This window comes from Phlebotomus papatasi, chromosome 3 (assembly GCF_024763615.1).
Source record: "Phlebotomus papatasi isolate M1 chromosome 3, Ppap_2.1, whole genome shotgun sequence".
Classification (NCBI taxonomy): domain Eukaryota; kingdom Metazoa; phylum Arthropoda; class Insecta; order Diptera; family Psychodidae; genus Phlebotomus; species Phlebotomus papatasi.
Window position 1 is genome coordinate 79,404,751 of NC_077224.1, and position 20,400 is coordinate 79,425,150.

Sequence of the window (20,400 nt, forward strand, 5' to 3'; positions counted from 1 at the left end):
CAGTAAGTCGTCTCTCGGCTTAAGTCATAAGTGTGTCTAGAGCATAACATTGGTTCTCCCAAGCACTTTGATGTGAGTAAAAGTCCCCAAAAATTCTTTTAAAAAAAATATTTAAAAAGTATTTTAGTAAAATTGAATTTATATGTAATATGCCATGAAGAAGATCCCATCCAGGATCGAACAGTTGGCAAAATAAAGTCAAATTGAGAAACAAAAATCAGACCGAATTTCCCACTTTGACTTCGTCTATTTTTTTGTTTTATCATAAATTCAATCTCAAGGTTTAATATTCTGTTCATGCATACCGAAGAAAAATTGATACATTTATCTGGTAATTAGTTAATAAAACATTTCGCATATTTGTGTACGAAGTTGCATGAAATGTTAGTTGCTACGTTGTGAACAACAGAAATGTGAGAAATTAGTACGTAAGCGTGCTTTCAAAGCTTTATCATTTAATTAAATATTGGAATAAAAAATAAAAATTCAAATTCAATTTAACGATTAAAAAAACGTCAGGTTTTTGCCAATAATAGGGGAATGTAGGCAGCCTTCGCACATTTTTTCTCACTGTGGCTTATGAGGCTTAATGAGGTTATGATTTTCAAGCTGGAGTTGTCTGATGGATGTGCGAACGCTCACATATTCAGTGTTTGAAACCACACACAGTGTAGTACTTGCGAATTTTTCACCACCGTGAAAATAATTTCCCTCCGATGCAAAAATTATTACGTAAATATCATCTCAAGTATACCTTCATCCACTGTGTAAGTGATTTTTTTTTAGAAATTGATTTAACTATGAGAAATCAAATGAAATGTGCGCCATAAAAATTACCCATTTTGGGCCAATTTTCTATTTGAGATCCTAGCACCTGAAAGAAGGGCTTGGCTGCCTATTTTTACAATGAAGATAAGGTTCATTAATACCTAACTTATGGCTAAGAAATGCGGAACCAACTCTTTGAAAATAAAGAAAAAATTCGCATCTTTTGAATACTCACACGTGCGAAGCCTGCCTACATTCCCCTACTGAAGAATCCTTCAAATAATTTTAATAAATAAGATAGTCTGCTCAATTCCGAAATAAACATATTATCTTTAGAACCTTAAATAGGTCTAAACTGATTTATATATTCTCTGATTACAATATTTTTTATTTTGTTCTATTTTTTGAAGTGCTTGAAAACATTAAAGGATCATACTACATTTACAGTAGACTCTCTCAAATTCGGGCATTTCTGGCCAAAATGTCACCCGAATTAGAGAGAAATTCGGGCGTCAAACAGTTTGAAATGCAACGATTTTTTATTCACACATTGAGTTCACATACTTATTTATGGTAAATTTCATGAAAACCCCTTAATAATGCAAAAACACATCAGAACTAAGAGAAACCATGGTAAATTTGAGCATATTTGCATTCGAGAATCATAATGAAACTTGAAAAATGTAAACTTTTTCAAATTCAACTGCTGTCCGAATTATAAAGTAGCCCGATCTTAAAAAAGCCGAATTAGCGAGAGTCTACTGTACCTGAAAAAAAATTTGTGAAAACTCTTTGTGGTCTTAGTAATTTTTACTTTTGACACTAATTTGAGAAGGGTCAAAAATCGGAGATCGGAGGATTGGAAAAATTTAATGAAAGAGTTAAAAAAAAAAAAACTAAACGCTACACTGAAAGATTTAGGACTTTTATGGCAAATGTCGATTTAGGGTAGAATCACGACAGTAAAATGCTCACTATATTTCGTTAGTTTACGCATTTTCAAGCTACTTTCACGCTACGGCGAGCATTTTACTGTCAATGTGATTCTGTCCTTAAAATTTATATCTATGATTATTTTGAAATATTAAAACTTTTTTATCTTGTTTTCTAATGAGGTTCAGAATTTAGTTTGGAAAGAATAAAACTCTAAATCACAATAGATTTGTTTAAGCCAAATTTATATTAAAATTTATTATCAAAGTTTATTATAAAATAAACTTGATTTCTTTGAGATTATCTTTTTACGTAACCTACGCTGAAAAATAAAGTTTTGTAGAATTAACAGAAAAAAGTTTTTCAAATGTATAATCTTTCATACAAAATACGAAAAAAAAATATTAAATATGCGGCCAATTCTATCTTGTTAAAATTTTGTCTAAAGTCTGTTTTTTCTATATAAAATATGAGAAAAAGTTTTGCAAATTGTTAAACAACATCTCTGTAACAAAATCCATTGCTCCGCTTATCAAAACCAGAGTAGCATTTTAAAGTAATTTCTTTATTATAAGAAAAACGTTTTCAAAACACATTTTCTCTCCATATTGTTCTAAACACTTTTATAAAACTATGCAGTGACAATTTTATTGAAGACCACCCATAGTACTCTGAGTCAGAATAGCCCTTATAAGGAAACTTACATACTGACAAGACTGATAAGACACTTACTCAGAGACTTACAAGCACTTAAAATCAAAATTTGTTTCCAAGATGTCTACTAAATGTTCCGATTGTGTAAAACGGACTACTTCCGTTTTCGATAAGGTCTAATGAGCTTAGCAGACTTTTCTAATATTTTGTACTGACTTGTAGCACTTCCCATTGGGAATTGGACCCCACCGGACATTGATTTCAACGAACAATTTAGCTGGAGTGCGGCTGACGACATGGGTCACTCCTACAAGAATTCCCTGCGCCGCGGATTGCCTTACCCTATCCTCACCGTGGCCGAATATTTCAGTCTGGGCCAAGAGGGCTTTGCATGGGGTGGTCGATATCGAGCGGCCGGATACTATGCTAGCATACTTCTATGGGCGTCCTTAGCATCGTGGTTACTTATGAATCTCCTTCTAATTGCTGTGCCGCGCTATGGTGCATACATGATGTCCCTTACGGGAGCATTACTTCTCGCCACGGACATCGGCTACTACCTGCTGCTACCCAAGAGGCCTCTCACGATAATCGTCGAGGGTGGCCAGTTGCAGTTCCACTTAGGATGGTGCTACTGGCTAGTTCTAGTCGCAGGTAAATTCAAACTTCAAACTGAAACCATAACTTTCGGGTTATTATTAAACTAAATTATCTTTGTCTTTATTCCCAGGAACCCTGTGCCTATCCATAGGATTAGTAATTTCTGCCATAGACCTCGTGTGGCCACACACTTTTTCAACAATCCTGGAGGTGTACTACGACACACCCTACGACCGTCACGTGATCCTCGAGGAATCGCACGATGTGCGCTACCGCAAGAGGAACAGCAAAGGCCTCGAAGAGCCACCAGGACTGGGTTCTCGCATCTTGCGACGCCTGTCCTCCAAGACAAGCCAATTGGCTGGCGTGGAGAACAAAGGCTTCCAGAGCGAGGCGCCCAAGTCACCATGGCGCTATCCCTTCCGCCGTACCCAGCTACAACAGGCAAACGGACGCTCGGCTGTGCAGCGGACTCTGTCGCAGGACTCCATGTCGAGCATCGCGTCAGCCGCTGGAAATCCACCAAATATGCATAAAGTGGCACTCTCCAGAGTCCTGCCGTAAGATTTAAATGTCTTAAACAAAGGAAGCTGAAACGCTTATGGTTTTGGTTGCTTTTTCTTGCAGGAAACCGCCTTTGGAACGAACCAGGGAATTGTCAAACTGGTGAATTTGAACAAGATTGAAGACTTTGTGATATTTCATTGACTCTCAAACGATCTGTTAATTTATGTTTTAGAAATTCTACAAATTAGGCAATAAAAATTTTAAAAATTACATAATTTCTTTTATTAGTATTTATCGTTTTATGGTTTTTATGCATTAGTCGTATGAACAACTCTTTTAAATTCTCTCTTCAACTAAATAAAGTTTGCATATTATCATTTAATCTTTTTGCCCAGGATGCTGAAACTGAAAAAGCAATCAAAGATAGATTCTATTTTAGAAAAATAAAAGAGCATTAATCTTTAAATTTTTCTAACTTTCGTAAGCGTCCAAAATTTTTAAAAATTCTCTTTGAGTTTTTGTGACCTTGTTTTAGCATTTTAACGCTGTTTGTCGCACCAATGGGGAATAGTCTGATCTGGGAATTATAGGTTATTAAATTTTTCCTCTTCTTGATTTTCTGAACCAAACTCCAAGGAATTCCCATCCTTTTGCCAACATTTTGCACGAAAAGATTAGGTTGTTTTCGAAAAGAAACAAAATTTTGATTACCGAGGATTTGACTACCGAATTTTTGAGTCAAAATTTTGATTCATATTTTGACTAACCCTTTAAGGACGAATGGGAAATCGGTGTCCCAAAAATAAAAACTAATTTTTCAGACTATTAAGAGGACAAAATAACTTTCTTTAGTCAAAAAAATGTTTTTGTTTTTAGGACAAGATGTAGAAAAGAACATTCCTGAGGCGGCCTTAAGCAAAAAGGGTATGAAACTTGTATTAGGGCCTTGAGAGACCTGAGGATTAGCCGAGAGATGGCTTAGCGTAATTATTTTCGAAATAATGGATAAACTACTTTTCCATCATTTTCCACTAAGTCGTGTCTTGGCTTAAGTCGTAAGTGTGTCTTTGGGAAAAAGCAAATGAAAATAAATCCAGTATTGCACTGTATTGAGGGTAAGTATGCCAAATTTCGGCATAGTTGCATGCAAGAGCCAAAGTCTCAAGTTTGAAATGTAATATCTTTAATAGAAATTGATTTTTTTTTAACTTATTTTTAAGGAGTGTTGCTTAGAACCTTGTAGACAGTTTATCGTCTTTATTTACTTTAGAATCATTTTTAATACATTTTAAAATGAATAAAAATGTAGACATAGCTTTGGTGCCCTATTTCAGCCACCTTCATTTTCATAGTTCCTTGCCCTTCAGGAATTCTTCCAATATCTTTTTCACGTCATCTCGTTTGTCGAAGCTACATTTTTTTGTTATTCTTTTGCATTGTATCATCTCTAGAGTACGTAAAATCTAAAAGCACATGGAAATTCGAGGAACAAAAAAGGTGGCCGAAATTGCAAGCTGGCCGGAATTTGGCACATTTGTTCTATTACATGCATTACACATGGGTTACATTTTACATTACTCCCATTTCTCCTACTCCATTGACAACTGGGTTTTTAGTAAATTCGAAATTGTTTATTATGCTCAACAGAAGAGGCGCTGCAACCTCTGTGCTGCAGCTTCGAAGTTTTGACAAATCTTACCATATACACTAAGAAAAATCTTTTTAAAACATATAAATTCTAATCACATTTATTTATCTTGTGTTGTTATTATGGACTACAAAACTCTGTATTTTTATTAAAAAAAAAACTTAAACTTTTATACTATTTTATATTACTATCGCCAAAAATAAATTTTAGATGTTTTTCATCACCTCTAGTAAATAATCTTGTATTAACGGTCATTTTAAGATATTGTAAGGCTGTCACCTTGAATAGCGAATTCAACGTAGTCGCCTAAAATCGCGTCAGTGCGTTTTCATTCCATTTGACTAAAAAGTCGCTATTTTGTCTAATCTCCTGAATTATTTCGTGCCCTCCAAATCCCCCTCGTTACCATCTAACTGCAACCATGGTGCATGTCGTCGTTGATACCGTAAGTATTCTGTAGCCGGATGTGAGGGATTCCGTGTTGGGCGGAAACCCAATATGGTTGAGAAAATAGGGCAAAAAAACCGCATAATTATTGATTATTTAATTGTATGTAATGTGGAATGACCTTCTGTCGCCACTCGCGACTCCTTTATGCGATTAGATTACCGCTTCCAATGATGATTGGAGAGTTTTGACCACGGTTATGCGGGACGACTTTTCAGCGGGGATTCTCTTGTAAGAAAATCACAGCTATTGCAAGTGGTCAAATAATCTATCTAGACTTATTTGAAAATTCTTCTGAAGAAAAGAGATTTCAAGATCATTTTTAAAAGCATTTACGTATTAAAATAGTGATACACTTTTTAATGTAGGGGGAAGTGGGGTACCTTTGAATTGGGGCATCTTTGAAATGGGCCTTTTTCCTATTTTTAAATGGAACTGAACCTTATCATAATATTCAAACTAAGCTTTACAATTAAGGGGAAGTTACCTAACTTCCCCTTATTAGTCAATGAAAAAAACTAGAAACTAGACTGATATCGCCATACTGTGGAAAATAATTTAGTTGTCTATATCAGCAAGTATTGTAATTTGTAATTATATTTTAGTAAATTTTCCTATCATTTGCCTCAAGATGCTTCATATTGTAATGGAGATGAATTGTTCCAATTAGCTTCCAATCCGAAAATTAAAAATATATCGTACCTTGAATATTATAACGTATGTAGATTTTAATAAGTTTTCAGGAGACTTCACCTTCAAAAATTTAATTTTATTACATTTCTTGTTATTTTTTGATACTACTACACTTAACGTAATTAAGAGAGTTAGAATATTTAACATTTATTTTCAAAACATATTGTTATTTAAAAAACTAAAAATGATATGACACTATTACTGTGAAATTGAAGCGAAATGAAAAGTCTTCGGTGAAGTTTTCGCGGTTTATTGAGTAGAACTGAACCAAATTACAATGGGTCGCGAACATTTTATAATGTCGCGACGTTTCTTGTATAAAAATAACAATAAATTAAATATAAATAATTGGAACAGGAAGAGTAAAGGTGTCAAAGCAGGAAAAGTGCATTCTAAATGTTAAGCATTTTGGCACTTTTCCTGTTTTGCAACAAAATTGACAAATTTACATAATCATGGGCCTAAATTTATACATTTTTATTCCAGTAGAAAACTAAAGCAAGGGAGAGCAAAAACCGTTTGAAAGTGAATAAACGTCAAAATAAGTTTGTCCAAGCAGCGTTTTGAGTATTAACGTACAATTTTCATTTGACGTTTGTTTGGTTTTCAACGGTTTTTGCTCATCTCTGAACTAAAGTCATAAAGAAATTGAGTTTTTCGTTACGTCTAAGCTGAGTTTCCTTTCCGGTAAAAAACGTGACTTTCATTATTATTAGAAAAAATCATACTGATCGAGAATCGTGAGTCTTTATTTGCATTATTTCAACAATTTTCTCCTTGAACCACGTCTTAACATATTATAAATTCTCCTCTGGAGATTGTTTTAAGCATAACACATGCCGTAGAACAAATTGATTTACAGTAGACTCTCTCTGAATCGGGAATATGGGGCGAAATGTCATCCGGTTTATCGATAGATTTGGGCGTCAAAGCCTTTGTAAATTCCATAAAAAGCGCTCAATTATAAAGAATCACGATAAAATAGGAAGAACTACAGCGAATTTGAGCGAATTAGCTTCATAATTAAGCGTGAAAATTTTCAACAAAATTTGACGCCCGATTGAAAATGAGCCGATTGAGTGAGAGTCTACTGTATTACGTTTATGATAGGGAATACCAATATTCCATAACACATATTCGGAGATATTTTTCAACACATCTACCATTTAATTACAAAATGTAGCATCTTTTAGGATAACACACAATAACATATAACGCACGCTAATTCTAAGTTCCATAGGGGAACGTAGGCCTTCCCGCCAGGGTTCGGGACATTCATTATTATTTTTTTTCCTATACGAGATGAAATTGTCAGTACCACGACCCGTGATATCAAGTGCAGTAAAGCTCACTGGATGCAAACCGAACACCTTTAACGACAGAAAAATTCCTGATGACCTAAAGGGGATTCAAACCCGGGACACTTGCATCATAGAGCGAGTGGTCTATCACTTTACCCATTGCGTGCCTATTACTAGACCCATTGAATGCCTCATTTACAATACTATTTACTTTTAATCCACAAATATCCCAAAATGCGATTAGTTCGAGGTCTCTTTTTGCTGGGTACATAGAAGTTTCGTGACGAGATCTAATTTTTTTTTAAGTTATAAACAATTTTAAAAGTTATTCAGGTCATTAAGGGGTTTTATCCAGGAGAACGTCTAAAGTTAGCAATTATTTTTTGTGACCTTGCTAATAAATTGATCAATATATTAAATCCAAAGATAATTAGGCTATTTACACCGTCGCATTAGATTAAGATTTAACTGTCCTAAAATCGGATTTTGGGAGAATTCAGTCTCAATCTAATGAGGCAGTGTAAATGGCATCAATGAAATCGTTTAGTTTACTGGCTTAGATTGAGACTGAATTTTCTCAAAATCCGATTTAGGGGCATTTCAATTTTAATCCAAAGCTGCGGTGTAACTGGCGTCAATGTCAATATGAAATTTTTAAGGGTTATCTTGAGGAATCCCAAGATATTTTTTTATTTCAAGTGCGCGGAATGAGGGTCGATGTTTTCTGAGATGCTCCGCAGCTAGCAGTAGAACTGGAGTAATTTTTATCCAATTGACTTGAAATTTTCAGGTTAGTTGCCGAAATAGATTCTCTAGAGAAATACATACGATTTTTAAGGTTTATTGACAATTACATTTATTATAAGTCATTAAAGTCGATTTTTTAAACAGAAGACCATGATTTTTTCGAGTTGCTATCAAAATTGCAAAAATCAATATTTCGCAATTATCCTATGTACTTCTCTAGAGAATCTATCTAAGGATCTGCCCTGAAAATTTCAAATCATTCTCATGAAAATTGCTTCAGTTCTACTGCTCACCGCGGAGTGCCTCACAAAAGAATTGATTCTCAGTCTGCTGACTTCTGTGCCACTATTTTATGTTCAAAATTGAAATAAAATTTTTTTTTATATTATATATAAAAAAATAATATGAACAAGACATATGTAATAAGCCCTGAAAATTTCATATTGATTGATTAATTACCAAAGTCAAAAAATTCACAAAAAACAACCGCAAATTTTAGGCGTTTTCCTGGATTTAACTCCTTAAGCCTTTATAACATCCGATAGTAATTACTCCATACTAAAAAAAAAAAACTGAATACACTCAGTCCCGGAATTCAGCATATTTTCGGGACCCACAAAAAACGCGCGAAATGGTATTACACATCGAGAAAATTTGCATGATCGCATGGGATTTATTTTGAATAAATCGGCCATAGAACGATTTTCGTGCGGAGTAAAAGTAGTTCAAACAAAAAGATTCAACTGCTTATTAGAAATACATTAACAAACAGTCATGTTCGGCCAGAGTTCTTTAAATAGTGGTTAGAATATTTAAAAAAAAAATTACCTTAATAAAAGATATTAAAGTTTTATTCTGAAAAAGTAGCAAAATGTTTTCAATCCCGCATCGCAAAATAGTATACATTCAGGCGTATTTAAAAAATGATTTCATAAATTGACTCCCAATGGTAGGCAAACTTGCATAATTAGGTGTATAATTCCGTCAGGGCATAATCCCGAAAAACTTAATGCCGGGACTGAGTGTAGAAATCACACTCGGAAAATTCCGTAAAATTTTCCAGCATAACTTTCCAGCGATAATGAATTAACATGAAAGCAAAAACTTGAATGGAATATCCCTGTCGAAATTTCATGATATCATTTCTGGAAGTTTAACAACAAATTCAGCGAAATAGCGTAATTTTACATGAAATTTCTAATGAAATTTCTGTGGAATTTATAGATCGGTCGAAAGCAACATGGCGGACAGAGCGTAATTTTTTGATTTATTAAAGTTTCGTACCAGTATTATCACGAGATATTTATAAATATGGCATCATGGGAGCGGTATTGGACTTCTTAACAACTCAATAATCTTTAGAGATGGGTTAATCACATTACGAACGATCATAACGGGAACTTTTTTTATGACTAAATATAAATTATCCATGATTTATTTATAGAATGCGGTTCATCAAACTATCGTCATTAGAATAATTCCGAGTTCATTATCTTTTTTTTTTTGTAAAATAAGATGAATCAAATTCCCCTTAAGGTCACTGTATGAATCACACTTAATGTAAATTCCCAAACTTTACCTCACAATTCAATCTTTTCTTTCAACATGATGTCATAGAGTTTATTGGGAGGCAAAAAAACCAATCTCGCGGAATTTTTTTTTTTCTTTTTTACTGAGAATCCGGCCGAGGTCGTATGTTGGGAAAATGATTAGCACGTTTAATGTAGTCAAGGTCACTGCAGTCAGGTTCTCATGGAACTTTTCTGGACAGGCTGACTTCGATGGCAAGCTGGAGTCCGCTGGAGACTTGTTGGTGGTGGTGGACTTTTTTGCCCAGTGGTGCGGTCCATGCAAGATGATCGCCCCAAAACTGGAGGAGTTAGCCACGCAGTACACGGATAAGGCTGTAGTTCTCAAAGTGGACGTAGACGAATGCGAAGAATTGGCCATGCGCTACAACATCTCCAGCATGCCCACATTTGTGTTCATCAAGAACAAGCAAGTGGTGGAGACTTTCTCAGGAGCCAACAATGACAAACTGGCTAATTTCTTTGTCAAATATACTGCCTAGAATCATTTGCACAAGCACCTTCTCCCAAAAAAAAAAAAAAAACAGAAACCATAAATTTTACCCTTCACTATAAGTGTACAGTTTTCACGTGAAAGCCCTCGAGAAAAAAAGCAGGGGACAACAGAAAAAAATCTTTAATAGATTACAAATATAGAAAATAATAAGCTTCACTTTGTGCTAAAAAAAAAACAATTTTTCATATGAAAGGCATTTTTTTCTTCAATATTTTTACAAAGTTATCTTTTCTACAACATTATTAACGCAATCTCAGCGGAATTGTCCTGCAAATGAAGGTAGTTAACGAATTTAAGCATCAAAGGGCTGGTTGTTTGTAAGTAGTGCTAAAAGCTGTTGTTTAAATGTTCCGTAACATTGATTAGAATGCAAAAAAAAATTGTAGCATTTCCAAGTGTTTTATTGGGTTTCTTGATAACGGGTGAAAAACACAAAGTACACTGAGATAAATAATCCGTCTGAGTTGGCAGTTTGGTAAATTTGAAAAGGCTTTTTTTTGAATCCCAATAAAGTGTAATAAATAAATTTATTTTTTATTTTATTTTGAGGTTTGATTTTGTTTTATGGTTAAAGACGATTTTTCTCTATGAATGTGATCCATTAGAAGACAATTTAAGGACGACTGACGAGACAGAAAAATAAGGGACGACAAAAAATTGTTACGTGGGATGTGAAACAGATCCAGAATGGATGTATGTAGATCGATCGTCGTAATTAAATCATGAAATGTTATAAAAGTTATCATGCCACTTAAATTCTGGAGAATTCCTCAGTAAGTTGCTGTTCAATAAAATTCAATACCTTAGTAGAGGCCTGATAATTTAATTATTCTGCAAAAGGGTTAGAGTTAGAACGGTTACTTCAGAGATGAATACGTTAAAACTTTTGAAAGTTAATATAAATTTGAGTACACTCTGGCAACACTAAATTTTCCCGCCAGACCCAGTTGGCCCATACACTCAATCCCGGGATTAACTCTTTCCGGACCGCAGCATATGCTGCAAGACAAATTCGCCACTTTTTAATCAAAAATATCTAAGCTCAGAAATTAATTGAGGTCCTACAAAAAATATCTTATATTTGGACATTCTTATAGTTTCTAATCATCCACAAGAATCGGATTTTTATCAATTCTGAATAAGTAAAAAACATTGTTTTTCACAGAACATTCATATGCTGCTTTGGGTACTCAGAGTCCCAAAAGAGACGAAAGAGTTAAGCACATTTTTGGGACCGAAAAAAAAACGCGCGAAATGGTATTACACATCGAGAAAATTTGCATGATCGCAGGGGATTTATTTTGAATAAATCGGCCATAGAACGATTTTCGTGCGGAGTAAAAGTAGTTCAAACAAAAAGATTCAACTGCTTATTAGAAATACATTAACAAACAGTCCTGTTCGGCCAGAGTTCTTTAAATAGTGGTTAGAATATTTTAAAAAAAAATTACCTTAATAAAAGATATTAAAGTTTTACACTCAGTCCCGGGATTATGCACATTTTCGGGACCAAAAAAAACGCGCGAAATGGCATTATGCATCGAGAAAATTTGCATAACGGCAGGGGCTTTCTTTTGAATAAATCGGCCGTAGAACGAATTTCGTGCTGAGTAAAAGTAGTTCAAACAAAAAGATTCAATTTTTTAATAGAAATGCATTAACAAATAGTACTCTTTGGCCAGAGTTCTTCAATAAATGGTTAGAATATTTAAAAAATTTACCTTAATAAAAGAAATTAAAGTTTTATTCTGAAAAAGTAGCAAAATGTTTTCAAATGTCCCGCGTCGCAAAATAGTATACATTCAGGCGTATTTAAAAAATGAGTTCATAAATTGACTCCCAAGGGTAGGCAAACTTGCATAATTGTATGTGCATAATTCCGTCAGGTGCATAATCCCGAACGACTTAATGCCGGGACTGAGTGTATTCTGAAAAAGTAGCAAAATGTTTTCAATCCCGCATCGCAAAATAGTATACATTCAGGCGTATTTAAAAAATGATTTCATAAATTGACTCCCAATGGTAGGCAAACTTGCATAATTGTATGTGCATAATTCCGTCAGGTGCATAATCCCGAACGACTTAATGCCGGGACTGAGTGTATTCTGAAAAAGTAGCAAAATGTTTTCAATCCCGCATCGCAAAATAGTATACATTCAGGCGTATTTAAAAAATGATTTCATAAATTGACTCCCAATGGTAGGCAAACTTGCATAATTGTATGTGCATAATTCCGTCAGGTGCATAATCCCGAAGGACTTAATGCCGGGACTGAGTATAGTAGTACACGTAATAACAAACTTGTCCTTTCAGAACATGATCGAATGCAAGTGATATAATTTTCCTTACAATTTCGTTCAAATTAAAGTTTCCTTTCATGATGTACCATGTAGTATATTTAGAAAGAAAACTAATGGATTGGAGTGTAGAACAAATGAATAGCTTTAATGGTGAGTGTCTCGGTTAGTTAATTTCTCGCCTGATATACTTATATATGAATCCTTAAAAATTTTACCTTGGATTACTAAAATAAAAGCTGAGAAATAATTTGTAAAGGGGAGATGTTCACGATAGGGAAAACAATAAAACTTAAAATTTTGATGGTAAGATTTCAAAACTTGACGAAATTTAGATCATTACATGGCCTTCTCCGTCTTAATGATTAAAGAAAAATTTTTTCATGGAAATATATGGAAAAACATCAGAAATATTCTATTATCAATTAAGATCTCTACGGTGAGAAGAAAGTCTAATAACAGGCCTTCAAATTCTAAACTAAAGAAAAATATAATTCTCTGATTTAGTGTCAAAATTAGATAATTTCGATAATTTCTAAGTATGAAATTTTCTATTTTATTTTTAGTCCTTAAAATTTTTCACTATACTGAAATGTTAAATATTCTGCGCTATATTTAAAAGCTAAGTGTCACAGAGACATTTGATTTAAAAAAGAGCTTAAGAAATTTTGACACATCGAAATAAAAGATCTTTATTGCAGAATAAAAATTGCTCCTTTTGGGGTAAAGTTTAAAGATTTTCTGCGTTATTTATTGCCAAGAGTAAAAATTATAAAATCTGAATAGAATATTACAATATCACAGATTATAAAATTTTACAACCGAAAGGGGTCAATGGTATGTGATCCGATTTTGTTTTAGGACATTTCTATATTCGAAATTGTTAGATTTAAGTTTAATTTAGAGCAGCCTTAAAGAAATTGACACTAATTTGAAGATATATTGTAGAATACGAATCAGGCTTTAACCCTTTAAGGACAATTGGAACACCGGTGTCCCATAAAGAAAATATTTTTTCCTGACTACCTAAAGTTATTTTTTTCTTATGTCTGTACATAATTGTAAAGTAGAAGGTTGAAGGAATCTAGAATATTTTTTGCAAGTCCCTAGCCATTTGCTATATAGTAAATATTTAAGCTCAAAAATGGCGATTTTTTAAATTCTCAACTTCATAATTGATTTTATTTTTTTTTATACTTCCAATTTTTTTTTCAAGCAAAACCCTTTTGGCAATAAAAATTACAATAACTCATATGTAATATTTTTCATTAAAGCAAAAAATATTATTCATTGGTATTGTCAGAAAAATTACCTAAATTTTTGGGCTATTTTTGTCCCTATCGTTCATTGAAGCACAAAATTCGCCGAATCAGACTCTGTTGGACTTTCCAAGGTTAGATGTAAGACTTATCATTGATTATGTTTCTCTCAGTTTAATTTTTATTGTTGATTTTCAATCCGTAAAAGGGGTCTCGTCGTTAAAGGGTTAAGGACGAGAAGGTCAAAAATTGGCGGACAGAAAAAATCATGTTTTTTAGTTTTTGGAGCTAAAGATAACTTTAGAAGATCGTAGAGCAAATTTTGTTTTTGGGTCACGGGTGATCCAATCGTCCTTGCGGCGTTATCACATTTGCACATTAAAATTTTAATGTGATTCACATTAATTGTCGCATGTGAGCGTCCAAATATGTTATTTGTGTCTTTGAGTCACTTAATATTTGGGGTTTTTCTATTTATTGATAAAGAAGTGGACTTGGCCTGCAAATATAAGTTTAAATTTTCCTAAAGCATAAATGTTTTTCACATTAAAAAATTAAAGAGAAAATCGTATTAATTTTTCGCATTATAATGCTATAAATCAATTTATATCAAGTTTTGCGGGCCAAGTCTACCTTTTTATCAACAAATAGATCAAATTTTGAATATAAAATGATTCAAACACACAAATTACACATTTGGACTCTCACCAGCGACAATTAATGTGAATCATATTAAAATTTTAATGTGCAAGTGTGATAACACAGTTAAAGAGTTAAAAGATGACTTAAAAAGTTTCTAACCTCAAAAAATTATTCCAAAATTAAAGTTATTTATTTAGGAATTTTCTTTATCTTGATTAATATGAAAAATAGACAAATACTAATCAGGAGAAACAATGAAACTTTGAAAAAAGAAAAAATAACCCTGATATTTTAGCCAAGACACTAAATTGCCCCCAAGCATAGATACAAACCTTTCTTCTCAGCGTAGAAGTTAATCGAGTTAATATTTATTTTTACATTTTTTCACAGACGTTAGTTTTTTAATAGTATTACATAAGTTTGACCAGAAAAAAATCAAAAATTTTGAAGTAAATTTACAAAATATTTTACAAAAATTAAATTTTAGAACATTTTAAAAATTTTTAATGCAAAAAATCTTGAATCCTAAAGCTCATTTTAGAAATGTTTGTTCTCGAGAGATTTATTAAATGGGATTGAAGCGGAGTAGAAGATTCCGTGAGATGTTGAGTGCATTAGCCTGGAATGCCTTTCACTTTTTAGCTGAAGATGTGATTTATTAAAAAAAAAAATTAATGAACAATGCCTTGTTTTTTTTTTCGACTCACAAAAAAAAAGAATGGATCTTGCAAAGAATTGGACAAATGTACGAACATTAGTTACAATAAATGGTATCTCATGTTGAATTGATCTCTAGAAAGTTGCTCCCAGTTTGGTCAGATCCAGACGACGAACTTCCTGAAGGTTTGAGAAATTGACTGTGAGCAGATCATCATCTAGTTCATCGCAATGGTCTGATGGCGTTTCTGGAAGAGAAAATTTCCCCTGAGGTTCCTTGAGTTCTTCCTCTCCTGACAAGATCAGGAGGGATACTTCATTCTTCTCCTTGCTGACTGATTCCACAATCCCTATGATGAAATTTGAGAGGATTGGCTCGTAAGTCTCTCCTATCTTCAGCAATTTAAAAGCTATCACATCATCCTTCTTGGGCAATTTCTTCAGAGTGGGCATATCGAGATCCGGAAGACGCTCCCGAAGCTCCTCCAGGGCAAAACTATTTGTTGCACTTGACCTATTGAAGGATTTTGAGCAGTTCCCATTAGTTTCTTTAGCCTTTGATTTCTCCGTGGTCTTGTGTAGAGTCCGAGATACTATAACATCAGACTGCCCGAGAGGCGTATCTGTGATTTGCATATTGTCCAGAACACTCTCATTTTCTTCATCCCCATCTTCACTGCCGGCAAATCTTATATGCGACGCTGTCTTACTGCCCTTCAAGCGCTTCCGTGTCTCACTGTCATCCAGAACGGATGAAGAATCTTCCTGAACTTCCTGATTATTCTTCTTGCGCTTCCTCACTCTCTTTCTCCGCTTCTGTTGCTCTCTCACTTCCGGCAAGACTGCACCATTCTCTTTAGGTGGTGGAATCCCGGCAATTGGAGTCTCTGTAATTTCCAGGGCAATCTCCGGTGCTCCTCCATTGGCGAAAGGAGTTGAATTTCTTGTGGATTTGAAAGTCTTCCCATTATTGGCGAGAAGAGAGGTTTTGCACGGCTCAATCTTCCTATTAACCCTACAAATCCAGGAATATTATTAAAAGATCTATCTAGTTGCCCAGTTTTGAAAACTCACGTAAGAGGAGTTCCTCCTTGCTGGACGATATCGATGGATTCCTGGGCAGGAAACAAGTATCCATCAGCATCTGTGATGAAGACTTCGTGAGAGAGATTGAAGAGATTTATAATGTGATTCTGGAGATCCAGGATGGTCGTCCATTGCTCCTTGACGCATATGTAAGCTTTTTGCCTGTGATCACTAAAGAAATCCCGCAAAATCACTTTCAGAGGAAACGACCGCTTTTTCTGCTCCTCCATTGCCGCAAGAAAGTTTGGTTGGGTTTATTTTCGAATTGGAACTCGCTTGGGCGTTTATCAAGAAGAGCAATATTGTAAGTAATTGAATTTATTTGATTCACTCTGATTTCTTGATCACCCGTGACCCACAGAGAAAATAATTTTTCCTGACTACCTGAAGTTATTTCTTTCTAATGTTTGTACCTAATCACAAAGTAAAAAGATTTAGGAATCTAGGATATTTTTTTGCAAATCTCCAGCTACTTGCTATATAAAAAATATTTAAGCTCAAAAATTACGAATTTTCAAATTTTCACATTGGTGCTTGAATTTTAATATTTTTAATATTTCTAATTTTTTTAAGCAAAAAACTCTTGGGACTAGAAACTATAATAACTATACATAATATTTCTCATCAAAGTAAAAATTATAGTTTATTGGTATTTTCAGGAAAGCTTTATAATTTTCATGGGTCATATATGACCCAATCGTCCATAAAGGTTAAAAAAAAATACCAAATGAATTTTCCAAGTTTTGAGGTCAGAATGTTTCATGCTTTTGTTTATGTGTGCGCAAAATAGTTACTTATTCGTGAAATATTGTGTGATAATATCATTTAGTTGAGATTTTCCAGTGAAATACTGACTGAAGACGGTAATATTTTCATAATTTATAAAATACTTCTACGTAAATGTTGTAAATTCATAACTTTTTACTCTTGAAGATGACTTCAAAAATGGAAAAAAAAATTTCAAGATCAATGACCACGAAATCATCCACATAATGCCTAAACGACAATTTTGTCCTGAACAAAAGCGACAAAATATACTTGGAACAAGACGTGGATGAAGTGGACTTTGAAGTTTCATCGAGAACGCATCAACGCCGGAAGAACTCCCGGATTCGTTTTATACGCTTTTTGGATACTTCTTTATAACCCCTACCTTCTCTACAATACTTGAAAGATAATTATTTTTTAAGTCATAGAGATTTTAAATCTCAAAAAACCTATACTCTGTATTTTGTAATTGAGCGCTTTTTGTGAAATTTACAATAACTTTGACGCCTGAATCTTTTGATAATTCGTATTACGTATAACTTTTTGCACCATTTTGCCCAATTGAGAGAGAGTCCACTGTATTTAATTTTCCCTTCAATGCTTGCTTTCCTTAAATCATGTCCTATTAATGTTCTGTTGGTTTTGTCAGAAAATCAGAATTCTACGTGGCTAAGGTGATCTTCAAAATACTGTTACAAAAAATCATAAAAGAGAAGTTTCTTGCGGTTTGATCAACAGAATATGTTTTGCAACATTTAAATGGTGAAAATCATTTTTGCAAATAAAAAAATATAGATTTTTATTTTATTTGTTTTTAAAGCTTTAGTCATACATCGACTTTGAGCCGAATTTCATTAGGATCGGATTAGCAATTTTCGATAAATAAAATGTGAAAGTTATAAATTTTTGCTTTTGGTTTTGGAAATGTTTTCGGTCAGACACTAATATCTACAAAATGCACCTAGTCTCATCTCGCTCAATTCTGACGAAGGGTTGTATTAGTTCTCATACATTTCTGCCCATTGTCTTTTGGCTTATTTTTTTTAAATGTATTGTAATTGTGAGCCCGATAAGAGATAACCGTGAAACCGTCAAACCATAAGAAATAACGACTTACGATCTTTGATGACCTTCCTAAAATGACATAATCTCCAAGCAAATCCCTTTATTTTTTCCTCTCTCCCTTCATGTGTTCCCTATCCTTCCTCGTCAGAAATTAGGTTTTTCTAACCTTTCTTAAAATTGGCCCTCGCAATTTCATTCATTTTTGGATATGTTTTAAGGGTAGTCTAGCTGAACATGCCGATGCCAACACCCATCATCAGAAAAATCGCCGTTTTGAATTATTCAAGGTCAAAATTCAACCACCTAAGTTCCCTCCTAAGCACTAGTTTGCGGAGGGAGAAATAAAAATTATTCATCGTCAACTACCTAAGATTGCATAATTTTCAATGATTTTTGTTAAATTTGGATATCTTTAAAAGGGTATCAAATTTCAACCCCAATTACATTGGTCACAATTGGTAATGAATTTTTAAAGTAATGGAATTAGCTCTATTTTAAATTTTAAATTTTAAATTTAATTAGCTCTATTCTAAATTTTTCCGTCTTCTGACCCACTAAAATTTAAATAGTAAGATACATTGACTTTCCGTCTTCGATGACTCTCCTAAAATGATATTATATTGAGACCAGTCTTTTCATTTTTCCCCACTCTTTATCATTCGTTAAAATCCGCTAAAATCCCTCAAAATTGAGGTTTTTCTAAATTTTCTCTAAATTTACCCAATTTTTTCAATGCTTTCGGATATAAAGGAAGATCACCAGCGATCGGCAGTGTTCCTCAGATCGTCAGATTATTACCAAATTATTGCGCCAATTCAAATTAATTTTTAAAAATCATTAGCTACTTTTTACCATTTAAATCTCACAAAAATCCAATACATTAGTTCAGATTTAACTTATGAAACCAATTATCCGTGAGACATCTGATTAAATCGTCACGAATAGATAGATAGATAGATAAATTTAATCATCAACAATGCTTTTGAAGTACAGTTTCGTTTAACTGAGATCCCGTGTAGTTTTCAGCATCCACCGCCGTCTTAGAATTGGTGACCAACCTCCAGAGCAAAACGGTGGAAAAGCTCTTTCTCAGGTTGTATATTTGTGACGATTCGAGGTACACAGTACTTAGTTGCAATTATATTTATTTTTTATTAATTTATTGTAAAAATTTAAAATTCAAATGCATAGATATAGGTATATGGATCACTAATATGTCAATTAACATACACATAAATACCAAATAGTATTTTGAGGATTATATTTTCAACTAAATATCTAGCATGTATCTTAACATTCCGATCCGGGGTGCTCTTCCTTTATTTTGTTGCTAGTCCCTTCACTTCATTTTTCATTCTTAGACACCCTTCACCAGTTACATCGCTATTCTGAATTATTTAAGGGCAATGGGCCTAATATTCACTCGATTTGGTCAAATAATTGAGTTAAATTTTTTGTAATTTTTTTAAAATACCATATATTCAAAATACCCTCTTCTTGAACTATTAGGTGAGATTCTTAACAATCTCACCTACTATAATCCTAACAAAATTTCATGTCGTCCGATCGACCTCAAACTTGGCCAAAATGTGTTTCGCCACTTCCTGATCACGAATATATATGTGGCTATTTTACGTTCCCGGCCGGCCGGCCGGCCGGCCGCTCTTTGGAGCTTAATAGCTCCTAAACTAAAAAAGATATCGACTTGCGGTTTTCGGCAAAGGTTATATATCGGGTGAAAATTGCAACTTGGTGCATTGACCCCCCACCCCCACCCCTCCTTCCGCCATTTTGAAGACCCCCCTTTTTTGTTTTCTCAATAGCTCCGCTCCTATGGCATCGAGCAGGCTCAAATTTTAGTATGTTATAGCTGGGCCTTAGAGCTTTCCATCAATACCAAACTTAAGGTCCCCCGACCCCCCTGACCCAAGCTATAAGGGTCCAAAAAAAAATTCTTAGAATGGCCATAACTCCGGTTCTAATTGTCAGAATTTAAAAAGTGAGGGCTTTTTGGAAAGCTCTCGTGAAATGCCACTTCCCCTTCTAACATCGCAAGTTCATAAAATCACCGCTAGGGGCGCTATTATTAAAAAGAAAATTTTTAAATCTTATAAGTTAAATAACTCAAAAATTCCATTGTGCATCGGGCTGAAATTTTAGTATGTTGTAGCCGTTGATTATACCTATCAAACAAAAAAAAACCTTAAGTCGATCTAAGACCCCTGACCCGAGCTATAAGGGGT

At 33.9% G+C, this 20,400-nt stretch overlaps 3 protein-coding genes across 5 annotated transcripts in view; 2 read left to right on the plus strand and 1 right to left on the minus strand.

Annotated features, from left to right (window-relative positions):
* Positions 1 to 3,732, plus strand: part of LOC129805913 (dual oxidase maturation factor 1) — a 38,713-nt gene extending 34,981 nt beyond the window's left edge. For all 3 annotated transcript variants that reach the window (XM_055854161.1, XM_055854159.1, XM_055854160.1), the window contains exons 4-6: positions 2,578 to 3,009; positions 3,086 to 3,515; positions 3,583 to 3,732. In XM_055854161.1, the coding sequence (XP_055710136.1) occupies positions 2,578 to 3,009; positions 3,086 to 3,515; positions 3,583 to 3,625 (905 nt within the window). In that variant the 3' untranslated portion in view covers positions 3,626 to 3,732. The remainder of the gene's footprint in view (positions 1 to 2,577; positions 3,010 to 3,085; positions 3,516 to 3,582) is intronic.
* A 1,643-nt stretch (positions 3,733 to 5,375) lies between these two features.
* LOC129805914 (thioredoxin-2-like) lies at positions 5,376 to 10,925 on the plus strand. Its single transcript, XM_055854163.1, has 2 exons — positions 5,376 to 5,555; positions 10,070 to 10,925. Exons 1-2 carry the CDS (start codon positions 5,532 to 5,534, stop codon positions 10,367 to 10,369), a joined length of 324 nt encoding a protein of 107 aa, XP_055710138.1. The 5' UTR covers positions 5,376 to 5,531; the 3' UTR covers positions 10,370 to 10,925.
* A 4,281-nt stretch (positions 10,926 to 15,206) lies between these two features.
* On the minus strand, positions 15,207 to 16,554 carry LOC129806774 (uncharacterized). Its single transcript, XM_055855545.1, has 2 exons — positions 16,313 to 16,554; positions 15,207 to 16,253 (listed from the first exon to the last, which is right to left on the minus strand). Exons 1-2 carry the CDS (start codon positions 16,552 to 16,554, stop codon positions 15,374 to 15,376), a joined length of 1,122 nt encoding a protein of 373 aa, XP_055711520.1. The 3' UTR covers positions 15,207 to 15,373.
* Positions 16,555 to 20,400: the final 3,846 nt, after the last annotated feature.